The 16,067-nt window shown below is 53.5% G+C and overlaps 1 protein-coding gene across 1 annotated transcript in view; it reads left to right on the top strand.

Annotated features, from left to right (window-relative positions):
• The first annotated feature begins 8,317 nt into the window (after window positions 1-8,317).
• Window positions 8,318-16,067, top strand: part of NECTIN1 (nectin cell adhesion molecule 1) — a 68,837-nt gene continuing 61,087 nt past the window's right edge. Inside the window, exon 1 of the mRNA XM_055548381.1 lies at window positions 8,318-9,161. Coding sequence (XP_055404356.1) covers window positions 9,083-9,161 — 79 coding nt within the window. The 5' untranslated portion in view covers window positions 8,318-9,082. The remainder of the gene's footprint in view (window positions 9,162-16,067) is intronic.

Raw genomic sequence — 16,067 nt, 5'->3', positions numbered from 1 at the left:
CCTCCCCCATCCCACCCCACCAATCAGCATCAGCACCATCATCCCCAGTTGGGTTGAAGATGGTAGAGTTTACAAAGTGCTTTTACAAAGGTCTTGGCAGTCATCAGCATCCTTTTACACACGACGAAACTGAGCACAGAGAGATTAAAGTGCCTTATTCACAGGGGACCAGCTCACTCTGGTTTGCCCAGATCTCTCCTAGTTTTAGCACTGACAGTGTCCTGGGGACCCCCTTAGTCGTATGTAGGCAGAACATGACAGCTGGTCACGCTTCTTGTCTAGGATGTAAACCTAGGGCTCCTGACTCCAAATCACGTGACTGTTCCCTGACTGCCTCCTGAGGGTCCTTAGAATTCAATGGCCTGCCCTTTGGATGTCCCCTCCAAGCCACTTGGCACTGTCCTGGAGCACCTCTTAGAAGCAGGTGCTCAAGGAGTGCAGGGCATTAATATTAACCTAAATCAAATACAATTGAGAGAGAGGCTTATTTCTGGAGGAAAAGCACTTTATGTAACATAGAAAAAATTAAACCTATTATTAAAATAACTTCATAATGATATTAAAGCAAATTTTTAGAATAAAAAAAACTTCACTCAAAAAGTTTTCATTTCTCCATATTGCCTTTGCACTCTTCTCTCTCTAGGTGTGGATTTTTTACAGAACTGAAAAGTGCAAGCATCATATTTGTTCCTTTCTTCACTTCACATTACAGAACTCGTGTTTAGATTTGCTTCCTTCTGAATCTTCCACGTCACTAACACCCATTAGCCTAGATCACAGGGAGTCTGGGCTCAGGGCTGCCTCCTTCCTGAAAAACCCCTTTCTCAGCAGGGCTTGCTAGCTCAGGGCCCCAGCTGGGCTTCTGCAGGTTGCCATGTAAACACCGTCTCTGTGCATGTGTGCTGTTTGCAGGGCAGAGGGACACAGTGTTCATCTGATCCTGAAAAGATCAGCACCCTTGAGAAGAACACTCAGACTCACATCCACTCCCAGGGCGAGCGTCCACCATGCACTTTCTCTGCAGGGCTTAGGCTGACCCAGGAACTCTGCTCCCCACTCTGTTCCATTTCTTGGCTTCCATATGGCTCTCAAAAAAAAAAAAAAAAAAAAAAAAAAACAGGTTCCTCTCAATGAGTAGTCCCTCCTGATAATTATCCTGACCCCAGATCTAAAGGGACCTAGAGAATACTATGAACAGAGGAGCCTGGCAGGCTACAGTCCATGGGGTCGCAAAAAGATGGACATGACTGAGCAACTGAGACTTTCTTTTTTCAGATCTAAAGGCACTGTCGAATGGGAAAAGACTGTGGGTGGGAGGTTGAGTGCCTTCTTCCTTTCCGTAAGTCTTTTTCCCTTTCACGTCTTTCTGCATCAGGACCACTCCAGGCTGGAGTTCACGCATCCTCTTCCCGTTTCTTGGTCCATGCAGATCCTCACCAAAGCTCTCTTCTCAGCACCGCAATTGAGTTTGATGTATTCCCACCCCAAATCAGGAATGATCCTGCTGTCACATCCAGAATTCCTTAGGATTTTGGATGTGCTGATTCAGAGGAGCGCTTGGATTTGCCTTCAGGAGTTCCATCTTTCTAGAGAATTGGGTGGTTCAAGAGGGAACTGGGGCCTTTCAGTCATCACTCAGAGCTCCAGCCCCAGAGCCATGGAGATCTTTGGGAAACCATGGCCGGAGAGGCTAGCAGCCTGTTAGCCATCGAGGTACCGCTTTGACACAGTAGATCGTCGAACCGGGGGCAGCTGCTTTCAGCTGATCTGTCGTCTTCCAGAGCAATGGCGGCCGTGGCAATAGAGAAGCTCTGCAGGGATCTCTGTAAGAATAACAAATAATTAGATGTTGCTAAGCACTGTGGGATACAGAGGCACCATCATAATCACCACAGCTACCAGGGTGATGATAACAGTAATTAAATGCTGTGGTTTTCCCAACCACCCCCCCGGGAGCACTGCCTGGGGTGAGGCTGGCCTGTCAGGTTAGGGAAGGGGGCACCCATGCCAGAGGCTCCTCTCTGGAGCTGGCTGGGGCTTGAGCCACGCACTTCCTCCATGAGATTCCTCCTCCTCCTCTGTCTCCCCCTGCCCTCAGCCTCAAATGACACCAGAATGGGGACCGGGGTCACAGGACAGGGGGACTCCCATTCAGCATATCACTGTAATGTAGGTTCATCTCGTCATCTCAACAGATTTCAGGAGGTTGGGGGATCTTGGGGACTTCTTAATGGGACTCCCCTCACATCAAAGTGAGCTTTATTAGCCAATTACTGAAAGATAGAGAGGGGCCTGGGAGACGGATAGGAGGGCAAGTCTTTACTGTATTGACTTTGGGCCTCTCCCAAGCCCCACAGCTGTTTCTCTGCAAGAGTCCATGGAAGCCAAGGGAGAGCGGTAGGGACGGTTTCCTGGGGAGGGCAACTTCCTCTTTTCTCTGTCTAGTCCTCGCCCTCAGCCGTTGAGAAGGTGGTAAAAGTGAGCCCGAGGGCCAGTTCTTTGAGGTGTTGTCATTCCAGGAGTCACTGAGTCTCAGAGTCAGGACAGAAGGTGGAATTCATCCAATCCCTCCCCACCCAGGGCAACAGTCCCATGCAGGGCACCCCTGATAAATGGACCTGGGGCTTCAGTCTGAGAAGGGATGGGGTGTTGGTTCCATTGTTCCATTGATGGGGTTCCCTAAATAGTCTTCCTTAGACTGAGTTGAAATCTACTTCCCTGACTGCATGCGCCCACTGGCCATGATCCTTCTCAGTGAATGCACACAGGATAGGCTGTTCCTTTCCCCTTCGGGGTTTTGGAAGCTTGCTAGTCACACCTCCCTTCCACCTCCTCCTCCTTTATGAGATCTGAGGCCACCTTCCAGCCTCTCTCTCTGGTGAACTCCAACTCCTATTTTACTGCCAAGACCTTATTATTAACTTCCCTGCTTTCTACTCCCGAAACTTCCATCCTCACTGCACTCTTCACCTTCCCTCCAGGGTCAGAGAAAGATGAGTCCTCTCTTTGCAAGGCTGACCCTCCTCCACCTTAGTCCCACCAGACATGCCTCTTGCGGGACCTGCCCATGGAAGCACACCTCCTTTTGCTTCTCACACTTGTTTTGCCAATCCTCGCCATCCACTAGCTCTCTTCCTCCTGCCTCAAGATGCTCAGGAACTTTTAATTTCCCATCACCAAGGAGGAAATGAGCCCCTTGGTCTCTGTTGTTCTAATCCTCTCCAAGCTTCTGATCCATTTCACTGATTCCATTCACCACCAAACTTGTCAAGAGTAGGGTGGATACCAGCAGCCTCTGCTTTTTCACCTTCCACCCCCTTCTCCTCCCACTTTGATATGGGTTCTGCTCTACCCCCAACATCATTCTCCCAAAGGTCACCGGTCTTTTTGCCACTGTATCCAATGACCTCCTCTGATTCCCACCTGCTCTCTGCAGCGTCAGACGCTGTTGGCAACCTCCTCTGTTAAATTCTCTCCTCACTTGGCTTCCATGACAACCCTCTCTCCTTGCTTCCCTCCTCCCTCACTGACCAATCCTCATCTGTCTGTCCTACCCACATTATTGCCAGATTCATCTCCTGGAAGCACAGTTCCGACAGCTCTATGCAACACATAATATACAAGGTAATAATATGTCTAGGGTTCAAACTTTTTAAGCAGCAGAATCCATTAACAAGAAGCTTTCTCAGAAGCCTAATATTTAAAGAGCATGATAACAGTATGCTGGGACTTCCCTGGTGGTCCAGTGGTTAAGAATCTGCCTTCCAATGCAGGGGACATGAGTTCAATCCCTGGTCAAGGAACTAAGATCTCATGTGCTGTGTGGCAACTAAGCCTGAGTGTCACAACTAGAGAGAAGCTTGCAAGCTGCAACCAAAGAAGCCTGCATGCCACAACTAAGACCCAATAATAAATAAATAAATGTCATGATGTACAGAAAGAAAGAATGAAATGAAACAGCATGCTCTTTAAACATGGTTCCTATTGAAGCAGGGAATGGAGATTCTGGGAAATTCTAGGGCTTTCAAACCACAGTTGGAAAGCCTCTGAAAAAGTTAAATTCCTCAGTCTTCAGATGAGAAAACAGGCTCAGAGAAGAGAAGTGATTGGTAGAAAGTGGCACAGGATGTTAGTCAATCAACACATTTTCACTTAGTGCCTCCTGAGTGCCAGGAGCATTCTAGGTGCCAACAATAAAGCTGGGACAAGACCCAGGTAGTCCTGCCCTGGAGGGGCTGACAGCCCAGGGGGTGTGAACCACGTACCATAAGCTACTGAAGTGATCACAAGTACGCAAAGAAAACTTAGGGAGCATTTAGGAAGGGACTCGCCTGGTCTGAAGGGCAGAGTGAACCACCCTGGGGAAGGGGCACATATAAACTGAGCCCTAAAGGACACATAAGCAGCTGGTCAAAAGAAGCGCAAGAGCCTTGGAGCAGATGGAGCAGCGCAGGTGAAGGCTGAGGAAGCCAGTCTGGTGGCCAGAATCTCAGCAAAGCCCAGCAGCTCTGACTCAACACCCTGGAGCAGCATGACAGTGGGTGAGAGTGCAGCCCCACCAGCCTCCTGGGGACTTGACACTAATCTCAGAGGCTGACTGGCCAAGGAAGTGTTCTCAGGCATTGGGACCTAATAATCTGTATGAGAAGACAATTCGATGCTAAATGCAACGTGGTATTGCACATTAGTGGAGGAACAAGACATCTGTAGTTGAGTTAATAGTATTATACCAATGCTTATGCCTTAGTTTTGACAAATGTACCACAGTTATGTAAAATGTTTATATTAGAGGAAGCTGGATGAAGGACATATGAGAGCTCTGTACCATTTTTGCAACTCTTCTGTAAATCCAAAACTATTTTAAAATAAAAAAGCCTTAAATATATATATATATATCCCTCTGGCACCATGGCAGAGAGCAGCAAAACTGGATGTGGGGAGAGAGGTTATAGTAGTAATGATGACTAACACTGAAACTGTCCTTCCTGTTCACTAGGCATTGTTCCAAGCACTTAATGTGTTTAACTCATTTAATCCTCCCAACTCCATGAGGTAAGTACTTTATTTCCCTTTATTTTACACATGAGGAAGCTGAGAACAGACAGGTTAAGTCAGTGGCCCAAGGACACACAGCTGCTGAGTGGCAGAGCTGGGAGTTTAAGGATTCAAATCCAGGCAGTCTAGCTCCAGAGTCCCATATGCTTGACCATTACATTGTACCCCCTCCCCTCAGTGTGCACTGGCTATACTGCCCGAGGACATTGCAAAGATCAGGGAGAAACCATGAGCATGCGGACTAGGGACACAACAATAGAAATGGAGTCCAGTCACTAGACTTAAGACAGATATTGGAGACACACTCAGCTTCTGCTTTTGAATTGGAATATGCTAGTTGGAGAGGGGCTTCCCACATGGCACTAGTGGTAAAGAACCTGCCTGCCAGTGTAGGAGATGTAAGAGACATGGGTTCGATCCCTGGATCAGGAAGATCCCCCGGAGGAGGGCATGGCAACCCATTCCAGTGTTCTTGCCTGGAGAATCCCATGGACTGAGGAGCCTGGTGGGCTACAGTCCATGGGGTCGCAAAGAGCTGGACACAGAGTAAAGTGACTTAGCACACACACACACCCACACTCACAGTTGGAGAAAAGGGAAGAAGCAAGAATGACTCCTGGGCTTCCTTCCAGCTAAACAATAAGGAACAGAAACTTGGTCCTGCATTTCTTCCCACCACTGAAGGAAACACTCCAGACCTTCACAGTCTGTGTGTAGGGACAACCTACCTGTCGCTTTCTCATGTCATCTTCAAAACACAAAGCAAACTGGACCACCTGCTGCTCCCAAACAGGCCCCGACCTACCCCACCTCCATGTTCTTGTACAAGCTGTTTCCTCCAGCAAAATTCTCTCCTCCATCTCCCAGGGTCCAAATCTGATCCACCCTTCAGGGCCGCCTCCTCCAGGAAGCCTTCCGTGCTCTCCACAATGAGAAGCATTCAGACTCTCCTCTGGATGCTGACATTTTTTTCCTTTGGTTCTCTTTGGCAGCATGCAACCTCCATCCTATAATATAGTTATTTGGGTAGGGACTTGGCTCTTGCTCACTTTGGTATCCTCACTTCATAGTATAGTAGAAGCTCAAAAAGATATCTCTTCAGTGAATCACCTATCTGAGTAAACAAGCTCTATCTTATTTCCCTTCACCCCTTCCTGGCTCCATTTTCTATCTACTGAAACCTACCACACACACACACACACACACACACACACTGCTGTTGGTGCTTTGACTATTTCATGTTGGTGCTTTGACTGTTTCAGGGACTGGTTTAATCCACCTCCATCTTCTCCACCCAACCCATCCCTAGGCACCCATTCCAACATCCAGACACACTCTCTCTGGAAGCCTATTTAAGCTCAGGAGAAAAAAAAAAAAAAAAAAAAAAAGCCTCACCCAAGAATGGAGAGATGGAAGAATACAAGCAGGAAACTAGTGGACATTGGTCCATCTGGAATTGCCCCTTTAACCTACTGGGTCCAGCTCCTATAATGTGGTCCTGTCCTGGAGAAGCTGACAGTCCAACGGTGAGTGAATCAAGTATTCATAGGCAGAGTCTGAAACCATTGCAATGAACTCAATCCAGCCCTGTTCCTCAAAGTACTTAGGGCCAGACTGGACTACAACAAGCCAAGTTGATAAGACATTCCTCAGCTAAAACCCTCCTGGTGCCTACCCAGGATTCACTGCAGGTCTCTCCTTTCCCCAAGTTTGGTCTCAGGCTACAGCTTAATGCCCCTCTCCTCCAGCACATGGCTCTGTCTGATAGATGACTCACTCAGTCCCTGTGTCCCTTCCACAGAGAAGCCTTCCCTGATCCCCACCCCAGGCTGAACAGGGCACTTTCTCTGAGACCCGTTAAATCATGTGTGCACATCTCTGGGACACACCACACACATTAAAAGCTTGTTTATAACATCTGCTTCTGTCTGTATCCCCACTCTGTCCCCTAACTAGATTGAGTGCTCTTAGGGCAATGACCAAGTCTCTGTATCCCCAAGCCTAATGTGATGTTTGGTACAAGAAAGCCCAATTACATTTGTTCAGTGTAAAAGATGCATTGAGGAGTGTGAATGCTCAGAGGAGCGCTTTAGTCTGCGGACTTCAGCAAGAAACCCAGAGACACTCCAGGGCCAGATTCCAAACTGCCGGAAAGTGGTGCCCTTATTGCCCATCCTCCTGCCCCTCCTACTCCCAGGAACTAGAATTTACATTTTATCAGGATTGGGCCACTTCCCTTCTGCTTCTGCCTGCTGGGCAAAGGGCAGCAATGGGCAAAGGGAGCATTGTCTGGTCAGGCATCTGGGAAAAAATTTCTTCTCCTTAGTGGGACACTGTCTCCTCCGGGGGTGAGGATGGGGTCCAGAGGGAAGGAGCAGAGGGCAGGCATTGGGCTGCCAAGGACCGGAGGGCTCAGCCGCCTTGGCTGGAAGCCAACCGCACCCGGATGTGGTGGGTGGCCAACGGGATCTGGCGGAGAGTCTCGGCTTCTCGTGGACACTAACTGGATGGGTCCCTTTCTCGGGTACCCTGCAAATCGGTCAAAACAGAGGTTCCCCCCGAAGTGGGTACAGGTCGATTTCTTGCTCTATTTAGCGAGGAGATAGGGTCTCAGTGTTTGGGAAAGGAACTGCTGAAGGGAGAGCGGGTTAGAAAAGATCAGACTCCTCAGGGGCCCCATCTCACCCCGCTAATAGGTCCCCGCATAGCTGCCTCCCCGTTGAGTGTTCACATGATGCAGAGGCGTGAGAGCTCTGGTTACTGAGTTCGACTCCGAGGCCTGCCACTTTTCTGCTTGTGCCCCTGAGGAAATCGCCCTAGCCTTCCCCAGGCCTTTGTTTCCTCATCTGTAAAACGGGGCCAGGGCTGGAGGAGAGGGCCTGGAGAACCCTATTCAGCTCGGACACTGCGGGATCCCGGATTCTCCATACTGCACGCCCGCTCCTCCACAGCCTCGCTCCCCACCACCCAGCTCTCCGCGTACTCCGCCCATCCACCCCGTCTTAACTCCGCCCCCACCGAGCGGCTTCTCCCCCGACGCCGGCCGCTAGGGGTCACTGCCTCCCTTTGTCAGAGACTGAGAAGGGCGGCTAGCCCTCCGGACCTCTCCCCGGCGGAAAGGCGACCGGGGGGCATCTCCCGAGCCAGTGGGCCTGAGCGCGACCCCCACGGCCCTCGCCGGGGATCCCGCCTCTGCCCTGGGCGGAGGGTGTACGGGGCGGGGAGGGGCGGAGGCCGGGGCCGGGCGCGGGCCGCGCGTGGGCAGCCAGGAGGGGGTTAATGCTAACCCCTCCCCCTCGGGCTGACATCACGGGGAGAGCGGCTGAGAGGCTGGAGCTCGGCGAGTGAGAGAAAGAGAGGGAGAGGAGCGAGCGCGGCTCGACTCGGCGCCCGGGCAGCTCCACATTGTTGCGGATCGCCGGGACGCGGCAGAGCGAGCGGCCGCGGCGCGGCGGGGGACGCGGCGCCCCCCGATCGCTCGCCTGGCGCTTAGCCGCGCCGCCCGATCGCCCCGGCTTGCCGAGTCGCGCGCCCTGCCGCCTGGGCCCCGAGCCCACCGCGCCGCCCGCCCGCCGCCCTCGCTCGTCCCGCCGCCCTCAGAGGACGGCCGGCCATGGACGCCTGCAAGTTGGAGCCGAGCGGGAGGGTGTGAGCGCGCCGGGGGCCGGGAGCCCGCGCCGGGCAGCCGGGCGCGCCGGGGGTGGGTCCCTCTCCCCTGCCTGGCTCTGCGTGGAAGAAGAAGAGGGCGGGGACCGGCACCGGGAGAAGAGCGGAGGAGGAGAAGGGGCATGACTCGTGCAACTTGCGGCGGGCATCTGCCGAGCCTCTGAGCCGGCGGCGGCCCGGGGCCCGGATTGCGGCCGCGCGGATCCCACCCAGCCCACCCCGCCCCGGCCGACGGCTGAGGCTGACCTGGATCCTCGGAGCGCCCGCCGGCCGGCAGGGATCGCCTTCGTCTTCCGGGCTGCTTTCTGGAGCGCGAGGAGCGCTCTCCTCGCGGCTCCTCTCGCTGGACCCCCGGCCCCCGATGGCTCGGATGGGGCTTGCGGGCGCCGCTGGACGCTGGTGGGGACTCGCTCTCGGCTTGACCGCCTTCTTCCTCCCAGGTGAGCGCGTTCCGCCCCCTGCCTCCCCACCCCCCAACCCCCCATCCAATGCCTCCCCAGGGCTGGGAGCTGGATGGCGGGCACGTCTGGGTTGTAGGGAGTGAAAGGAGCCAGAAAAGTTGGGTCACGGCTTAGGTAAGAGAGGTGCGGGTGGTTCGGCGGAGAGAGAGACTGAGGAGCCCAACAGCCTGCCCTGCAGGAAAGCAATCGGATGCACGTTTCTGTGTAGCAAGCAAGCACTTTCTCCGCGCAGTTTTTCACACAAAAAATAATAATATGTAATAGCGTTCTATTTATTTAATAACCAGCTCTCAGCTCGGGAAGCAGTTTGGAAACACTGAATGTTACATAAATGCAAAATAATCACCGTAATCACCGTCTCGGGGTAGGAGACAACAGCCCCAGGGGGAGGGCGTCAGTCTCGGAGCTGGTGGGCTGTGGGCTTGGCGGATGGAAGTGGGGCTTCGGGTTTTTTTCCTCCAGCCCCTTTGCCAAGAGATTTCGGGCGCTCCGGCCCCCTCCCGCACCACGTCGCCCCCCTACCCGCGCGGGGAGCAGGCTCCTGCGGCAGAGGCGGCTTCTCGCTCACCTGCGGTTCTTTTCCGGGAGGGTGAGGCCCGGCGGCGCGCTATCGCAATCTCCCCGCCTAGCGCGGAGCTAGGCTTTGCCTTGGAACTCCGGTCCCAGTTTGGGGGGCTCTCCCGCAGGAGGCGCCGCGGGCTTCGTGCCAGCCAGGTGGCTGCGTGACCCACTTTCGCGAGGATGCCCGCGTGTCCTTCCTTGAGATGCTGGCGGCCGAGGGGTTAACCCGACGCCCGACCCCCGGGGTGGCCCCCGGTGGCCCCTCTGACGGATGGGGTAGGGGCGGAGGCTGGGACCGGTCCGGGCGTATTGTGCTGGGGAATGAACTGGAAAATGCGTTTAGGAGGCAAATCCGACCGAGTCCCCGCGGCTGGATTTAACCCTTTGTGTCCCTGGGGAAGCTGCCCGGCTCCCACAGTGGCTGGGGACACCGGCGCGAGTGGGGCGCAGATTGGGGGAGTTCCTCCAGCCTTCGTGGAAGAAACCTGAGACGACCTCCCGCCCTAGCTAGGTGGTGGGGGAGGAGTTGGGGAGGGCGGGGTAGGGTGGGGGCTCGGTTGAAGCACGTGGCCCTGGCCTTAGGTGGTAAAAGAAGGGGTGAGAGTGCAGAGACCAGCTCTGCGTGGGGCAAGAATGTTGGGTCTGGACTCCGCTCGCTGCTAACGGAGGAGATATGGAGGAGATATGTTCGATGCCGCAGACACAAACGGCAGTTTGTTGCCTAGAAGTGGGGCTGGGGTGCGCTCCTGGAAGGCGGGAGCCTGGCCTCATTCACTTCTAAACCCCGTCTGCCGCCAGCTCCCGGCCAGGGCTCAGCAAATGTCTCGTAATGGCCCATGGCTCCAAAGTGGTTTGTGAAAGGCGCACCAGGGTGCCCCCAGCCCTACAGCCTGGGGTAGGGGGTGGGGACGCTGCCCTGCTAGGTCGGTGGGGGTAAATTCCAGGGCACACAGGTGTCACTGCCCATTTCAAAGGTGCATGATTGAGTCTCTCGCAGCAAGGGTGGTTCCGGTGAGAATGAAAGGTCTTCATCTTACACTGGACCTCCTGGGAAACCAATGGGAGATGCTGGAAGCTCGGGTTCTAACATTTGTCTGACCACCGGGGTTCTGGAACCCTTCAATTCCATATTGCCCACACTCAGAACCCAGCAAAAGGCCAGCTTTCCTGGGGCCTGACTAGTCTAGCATACTAGGGGTTAATCTATTCCTGGGTCAGACAAAGAGCAGGAAGATTTGGGGAGGGGGAGTGAACTCACCCCCTTCCTTTTGTCACTCTTTCTCCCAGCTTTGTGATGCTGTCCCTGTAGTTAATTCCATCTTTGGAGGGGTGGAGGCCTGCGCTGCTCCATCCCACTCAGGGAGTGGGGGCAGGGAGGTGATCCTCTCACCTGGTTCAAGTGTAGACACCGCCCCCCCCCCCAAAACCAAAACTCCAGATTGAGGGAGTGGGACACAGATAAGGAATCACAGCTCAGATGGGCACTTCATAAGCATTCCTTGGTTGATCCTAATTGTCATGGCTGGGTAGCATCAGCGGGGCAGCCAGAGTTCCCTGACCAGCCAGGCTCCTCTACCTGGTGCCCGTGCCCCTGGTGCCTCTGTGAAAAGACAGGTGGATGTGGTGGTGCCCACATGACACTTGGACAGAGGCCAGGGGAAGTCACCCTCCAAAACCCATCTACCGTCACCCTCAGGCAATCTCCTTCTCCCTGGGGACCTGCCAGCCTGATGCTCTTTTCTGGGTTCCTCTCGGCTGTGGCAAGGAGTATAGAGGGATGAGGAGAGGAGCCTGATGAGATGGGAGAGGGGACCCCCAGCCCCGGGGGTGTGTGTGGTGGCTCCCTGTCTTCAAAACACTCCAAATTGGGCTCTTAGTGTGTAAACACAGAAGTGTGTTTTCAACAACACAGACTTTACCAGGCAGGGTGGTGAAGCCCCATCAGCCTCTGAGATGAGTCTGGGGTTTCTGCCTGATCACTCAGAGGAGAGAGCCAGTGGGACCCAGGGGCTGCATCCGAGAGGAATAGGGGGAGCCCAGGAGAGGAGGTAGAGAACCTGCCTTAGAAGCGGGTGTGCTGAGCTGGTGTCCCACCTGCACCACACCCTCCCTAATTGGCTTCCCCAAACCTTTTGTCTGGGAAGAGAACACACACCCCAGGTGTCCTGCACACCCTCGGAAGACCTGTCGGGCCACAGCAGCACCCTCTTCTCTGCAGCCTATGCAGAACTCGCCGTCATGATGGTTTTCTTTGAAACCCGGGGAGTCAGGACTGTTGAGTTATCTTCCTGTCTCCCCATCACTCACAGACAGTGGTGTGTCCAGGCTTGCTGGGCAGGACATTATGGCAAAACCGATTCCGCCGGCCTGGGGTTTGCAAGCGAATATAAGCAAGAATCCCAGTGCCCATGTCAGAGACGTGTCTCCGAATCAGATTCAAGGCCAAATAGTCAAGGCTGGAAGGGAGGAGGAAGAGATACTGCAGTGCCTGGGCCCAGCACTTGGGGCTGAGTGGTCTAGAAGGTGTTTCTGAGCCTGATTTTCTGTGTTTATGGGACAGGCAGCCCCTGGTTGCCTGATGCTGGCTGAGACTATGATGTCCATTCCCTTCTCGGCTGCTCAATTTTGCACAATGAATCCACCTCATTGGCCTGATCCAGGACCCAGTTGTATGCTGCCAGGATGGTCTCAGGCCAGAACACTAGTGCTGATGACTGAGCAAGTGGGCCAGGCTGGGGAGGGTGGGGGACTGGGGGGCAGCCCCAGTTGCTGTGCCTCTGATAACTGCCATTGTTTAGCAGCTGACTAATGTTCATTGTTCAGCACAAACAGAAAATACCCAAGGGAGGTGTAAATTTACCTTCAATTTTCCTGATTGTATCTTTCCTTGTTAACCTGGTAAATCAAGTGGCTCCTACCTGCTGTGGGGGCAGAAAGGGTATCTATATATATTTACCTGTTTTGCTGATTTTTTTTTTTTTAACTTTGAATGTCAGCCTGTGGGCCAGGCTAGAAGGAGTAATAGCCAGCTATGGGACTTAGGCTATAACGTTTCTGATCATTTGCTTACGGCCTCACCATCAGTATAGAGTGGGTGCACACACCTGTGTGCAAGACTGTGTGCTTGTGTTGGCCATCTACAATTCACTGTGCACATACAGAGCCACGGGGAGTAGGACAAGGAAGTGTGTGCACTGGGATTGTGGGTCACCGTGGGACAGGGGCATAAATATACATCAAATGCATCATCACGTGCAATTGATTTCTTATGGCTTCTGACTGGGATTTTGTGAGAGGCCTGTGTTTATATCAGAGTGTCAGTGAGGATAACTTTGGAGGAGACCTAGGATTTGCCCTTAGCCAGCTCCTTCTAAGACTGAGCTGCCACATCCTTTGGGGGTAAGAAGCCTGGACACCCCTTTCTTTTTCTGCTCTGCCCTTGACATCAGGCTGGGCCTCTGCATCCTCAGAGGAAGATGCTCACCTGGAGAGATTTTGCTCTGCTTCTCAGGATTCCCGAGCAGCCAGGAGGGGCCGCAGGAAATAGGTTTTCAGCTACTACTTTGGCACCTCTGCTTTCTGCATGAATACTTGAGGAAAAGGGTCATCTGGGGAAAGGTGATGTACTCTGGGCATTTAAAAAGCTGTGAGTCATAGGCTCTAAAAAACCCTGTAGAACCATATGTGTGGCCAGTTCAGCAGCATACATGTGCCTGGAGCACTCCAGTTCACAGAGCAGAAAGCAGTAGCTCCCTTGTTGGAAAGGCAAGTGGGAATGAAGGGTAAGCATTGGGGAAGAGGTCAGTCCTGGGAGCCCAGGTCCTGATGCCCAAGTCAGGCTGGCAAGTGTTTCTGCCCTGTGGTGTCCGCCCCTCTCCATAGAGACCACGTCTGTAGAGCCAGCAGCAGATGTGCTGGCTGGGGCTGGAGGTAACTTAAGATCTGAGCAGGATCACCTTGCACAGGGAAAGCCCTGAGCTGGAGATAACACGCCTTAGCCCAGTTAACCCTTTAAGCTCTGGATTCTCCTGTGCTGTTTGGAACTGGAAAATAGGGAGAGGGGAAAGATAGGTGAAAACACATCGGACCTAATATCTGAACCCTGACAAGGAGCGATTAACTCACTGCCACAGGAGAAACCTAAGGACACAGAGAAAGCCTTCCTGATCACAGACTGTATGTAGGCTGTTCAGGGCAATGGGTAATCCCAAAGATTATCCTGAGGTGGGGGAGGGGCAGTAGGTATGTATTCTCAGAGGCTCATGAGATCTGTGCCTTTCACAGTCTTTTAGGGGCAGAGCAGCTGTGGTCCCAGGGCCCAGTCCAGAGGGAGAAGCAGATAGCTCAGTCCCTCTCCCCACAACCTGGATCACCCCATCTTGACTGCCCAGCAAAGTGAGACAGCAAAGCGAGGCCAGCTGGACTGTATTTGAATCCCAGCTCTACCAATTGCTAGCTGGGTGGGCCTGGTTAAATTGCTTTGTAGGCCTCAGTTTTCCCATCTGTAAAATGGGTTTCTGCTACTACGCTTTCAAAGGTTTGTGAAAATTAGAGCAACAGTAATGTATGAAAAGTGTTCAGTGCATTGCCCAGCTTGTGATAAATGTGCAGTAGTGGCAGCTATTCCTGTGTTCTATGCCTTTCCTCTGAGTGGTCCTGGCTCCCTCTGTGTCTGCCAGCTGGGTTCTGCCAACTGCACACTCTCTTGAGAAAGAGCCACTCATTTGCCTGCCCACTGCTGACCTCGCTTCCCCACCTGGAAATGATGGCAAGGGCTGCAGCAGCCGTGGGGGACTCGGGTGGCCTGGCTGGGTGCAGGCACCTACCTGAGCCCAGCCTGGTCGTGTACTGCACGAGCAGCAGGTGCTGTGTGGCCTTTGTTCTGCAGCCTGTTGCCAAGGGCTCTCCCCAGCACCCGCCTCACTCCCTGGCTGCAACCCAGCTGGGCACTGAGGCCCATCTGGAACACTGGCTGGGGTGGCAGCCTGAGGCTGGCGTAGAGAACCCGGGACTCAGCCCCTGCAAACTTCTACGGGCCACAGGCCCCTCTCCCAGCAGTCCATGCACCAGCTCTTCAGGCAAGATGGTATAGCCAGAGAAGTAGAGATCCCTCCCGAGGTCATGCCCTTCTCACTGACAGAAAGTCCTTCAGTTTCTCCTGCTGCAGATTGAATGCTTTCACCAATAATAACAAAGATATTTGTGATACTCTTTTCAGCTCATAATTTCAGCTGATCCTCTCAATAACCCCATGTAAAGGGTATCAGTAGTTCTCCCATTTTACAGGTGAGAAAAGTGAGGTGTAGATCTAGTACCTTGCTGCCCATCTCAGATTAGACGCCAGGTTTTCTGACTCCAAATCCAGTAGATGAGGAAAGATGAGATGGACTGGGATGGACAGATGCAGAAGAGGCTGAGCCAGATCATGATAGAATGTGTCCAGTGGGGTGGTCATTTGCTTTGCTGGAAACCACCAGCTTGTACTGTCCCCCACCTGGTGAAGCGAGGTATACATGGAGATAGAGGTTAGAGGGCGGCCCTGCTGGAGCTTCCCACAGTTCACGCTGACACAAAGCACAAGATGCCCAATAACAGAACAGCTAGGGGAATGGGACAAGGGGAGCATATCCTTCCAAATGCTAGAGCATCACTCCCAGGATCTGACCCGAAACGTGGGCATGGCCCCAAGGTGTGAGCACAGAGCTCCAGGACACAAGCAGGCACACCGCCAGTGTGCTGGCAATGCTCAGAAAGCTTTGTGGACTTGATCGGAGCAGTGGAGAACAGGAGGGGCTGAGATTTGATAGGCAGAGTTGAGTCCCTCTCCTGGGCTACCCCCACCCCTCTTTGGTCCATGCAGATCCCAGTTTCATTCCCAGTTTATGAGGAGTCTCATTACCTAGCCACAGACAATAAAACCTGCCCGGCCACTCTGGCCCGGATCTCATTAGAGGACATTAGTTCCGCTGGCTTGGTGGCCCCACTGGGACACAGCTGCAGGCGTGGCCCAGGCAGCAAAACAGGCCAGTGGCCGTGGGCACAGGAATGTCCCATTGGGAGTTGAGTTTGATCTATGGGCTTGAGTAGGGTCCTCCCTCCCCACCCCCATCCATGCATTCTTGGAATGCATGTTCCCCAAAGCTGGAAACATGGGGTCCCTCCTGCCCACTTGGACCCTCAGTTCTATCCCCCCTCCACTGCCCCCTGCCTTCAGGAGATAAGGACACAGCTCCTTCCAGAACGGGGCAGGGGAGTCCACCTTCTGAGAAACTCAGCAAAACACTGTCATTCCATGGAGGAGGGCCTTTGGGGACAGGGACAACA

The sequence above is a fragment of the Bubalus kerabau genome, chromosome 15 (assembly GCF_029407905.1).
Source record: "Bubalus kerabau isolate K-KA32 ecotype Philippines breed swamp buffalo chromosome 15, PCC_UOA_SB_1v2, whole genome shotgun sequence".
NCBI classification, from domain to species: Eukaryota; Metazoa; Chordata; class Mammalia; order Artiodactyla; family Bovidae; genus Bubalus; species Bubalus kerabau.
The sequence above is the reverse complement of the archived record's forward strand: the minus strand, read 5'-3'. Positions and strand labels throughout refer to the sequence as shown.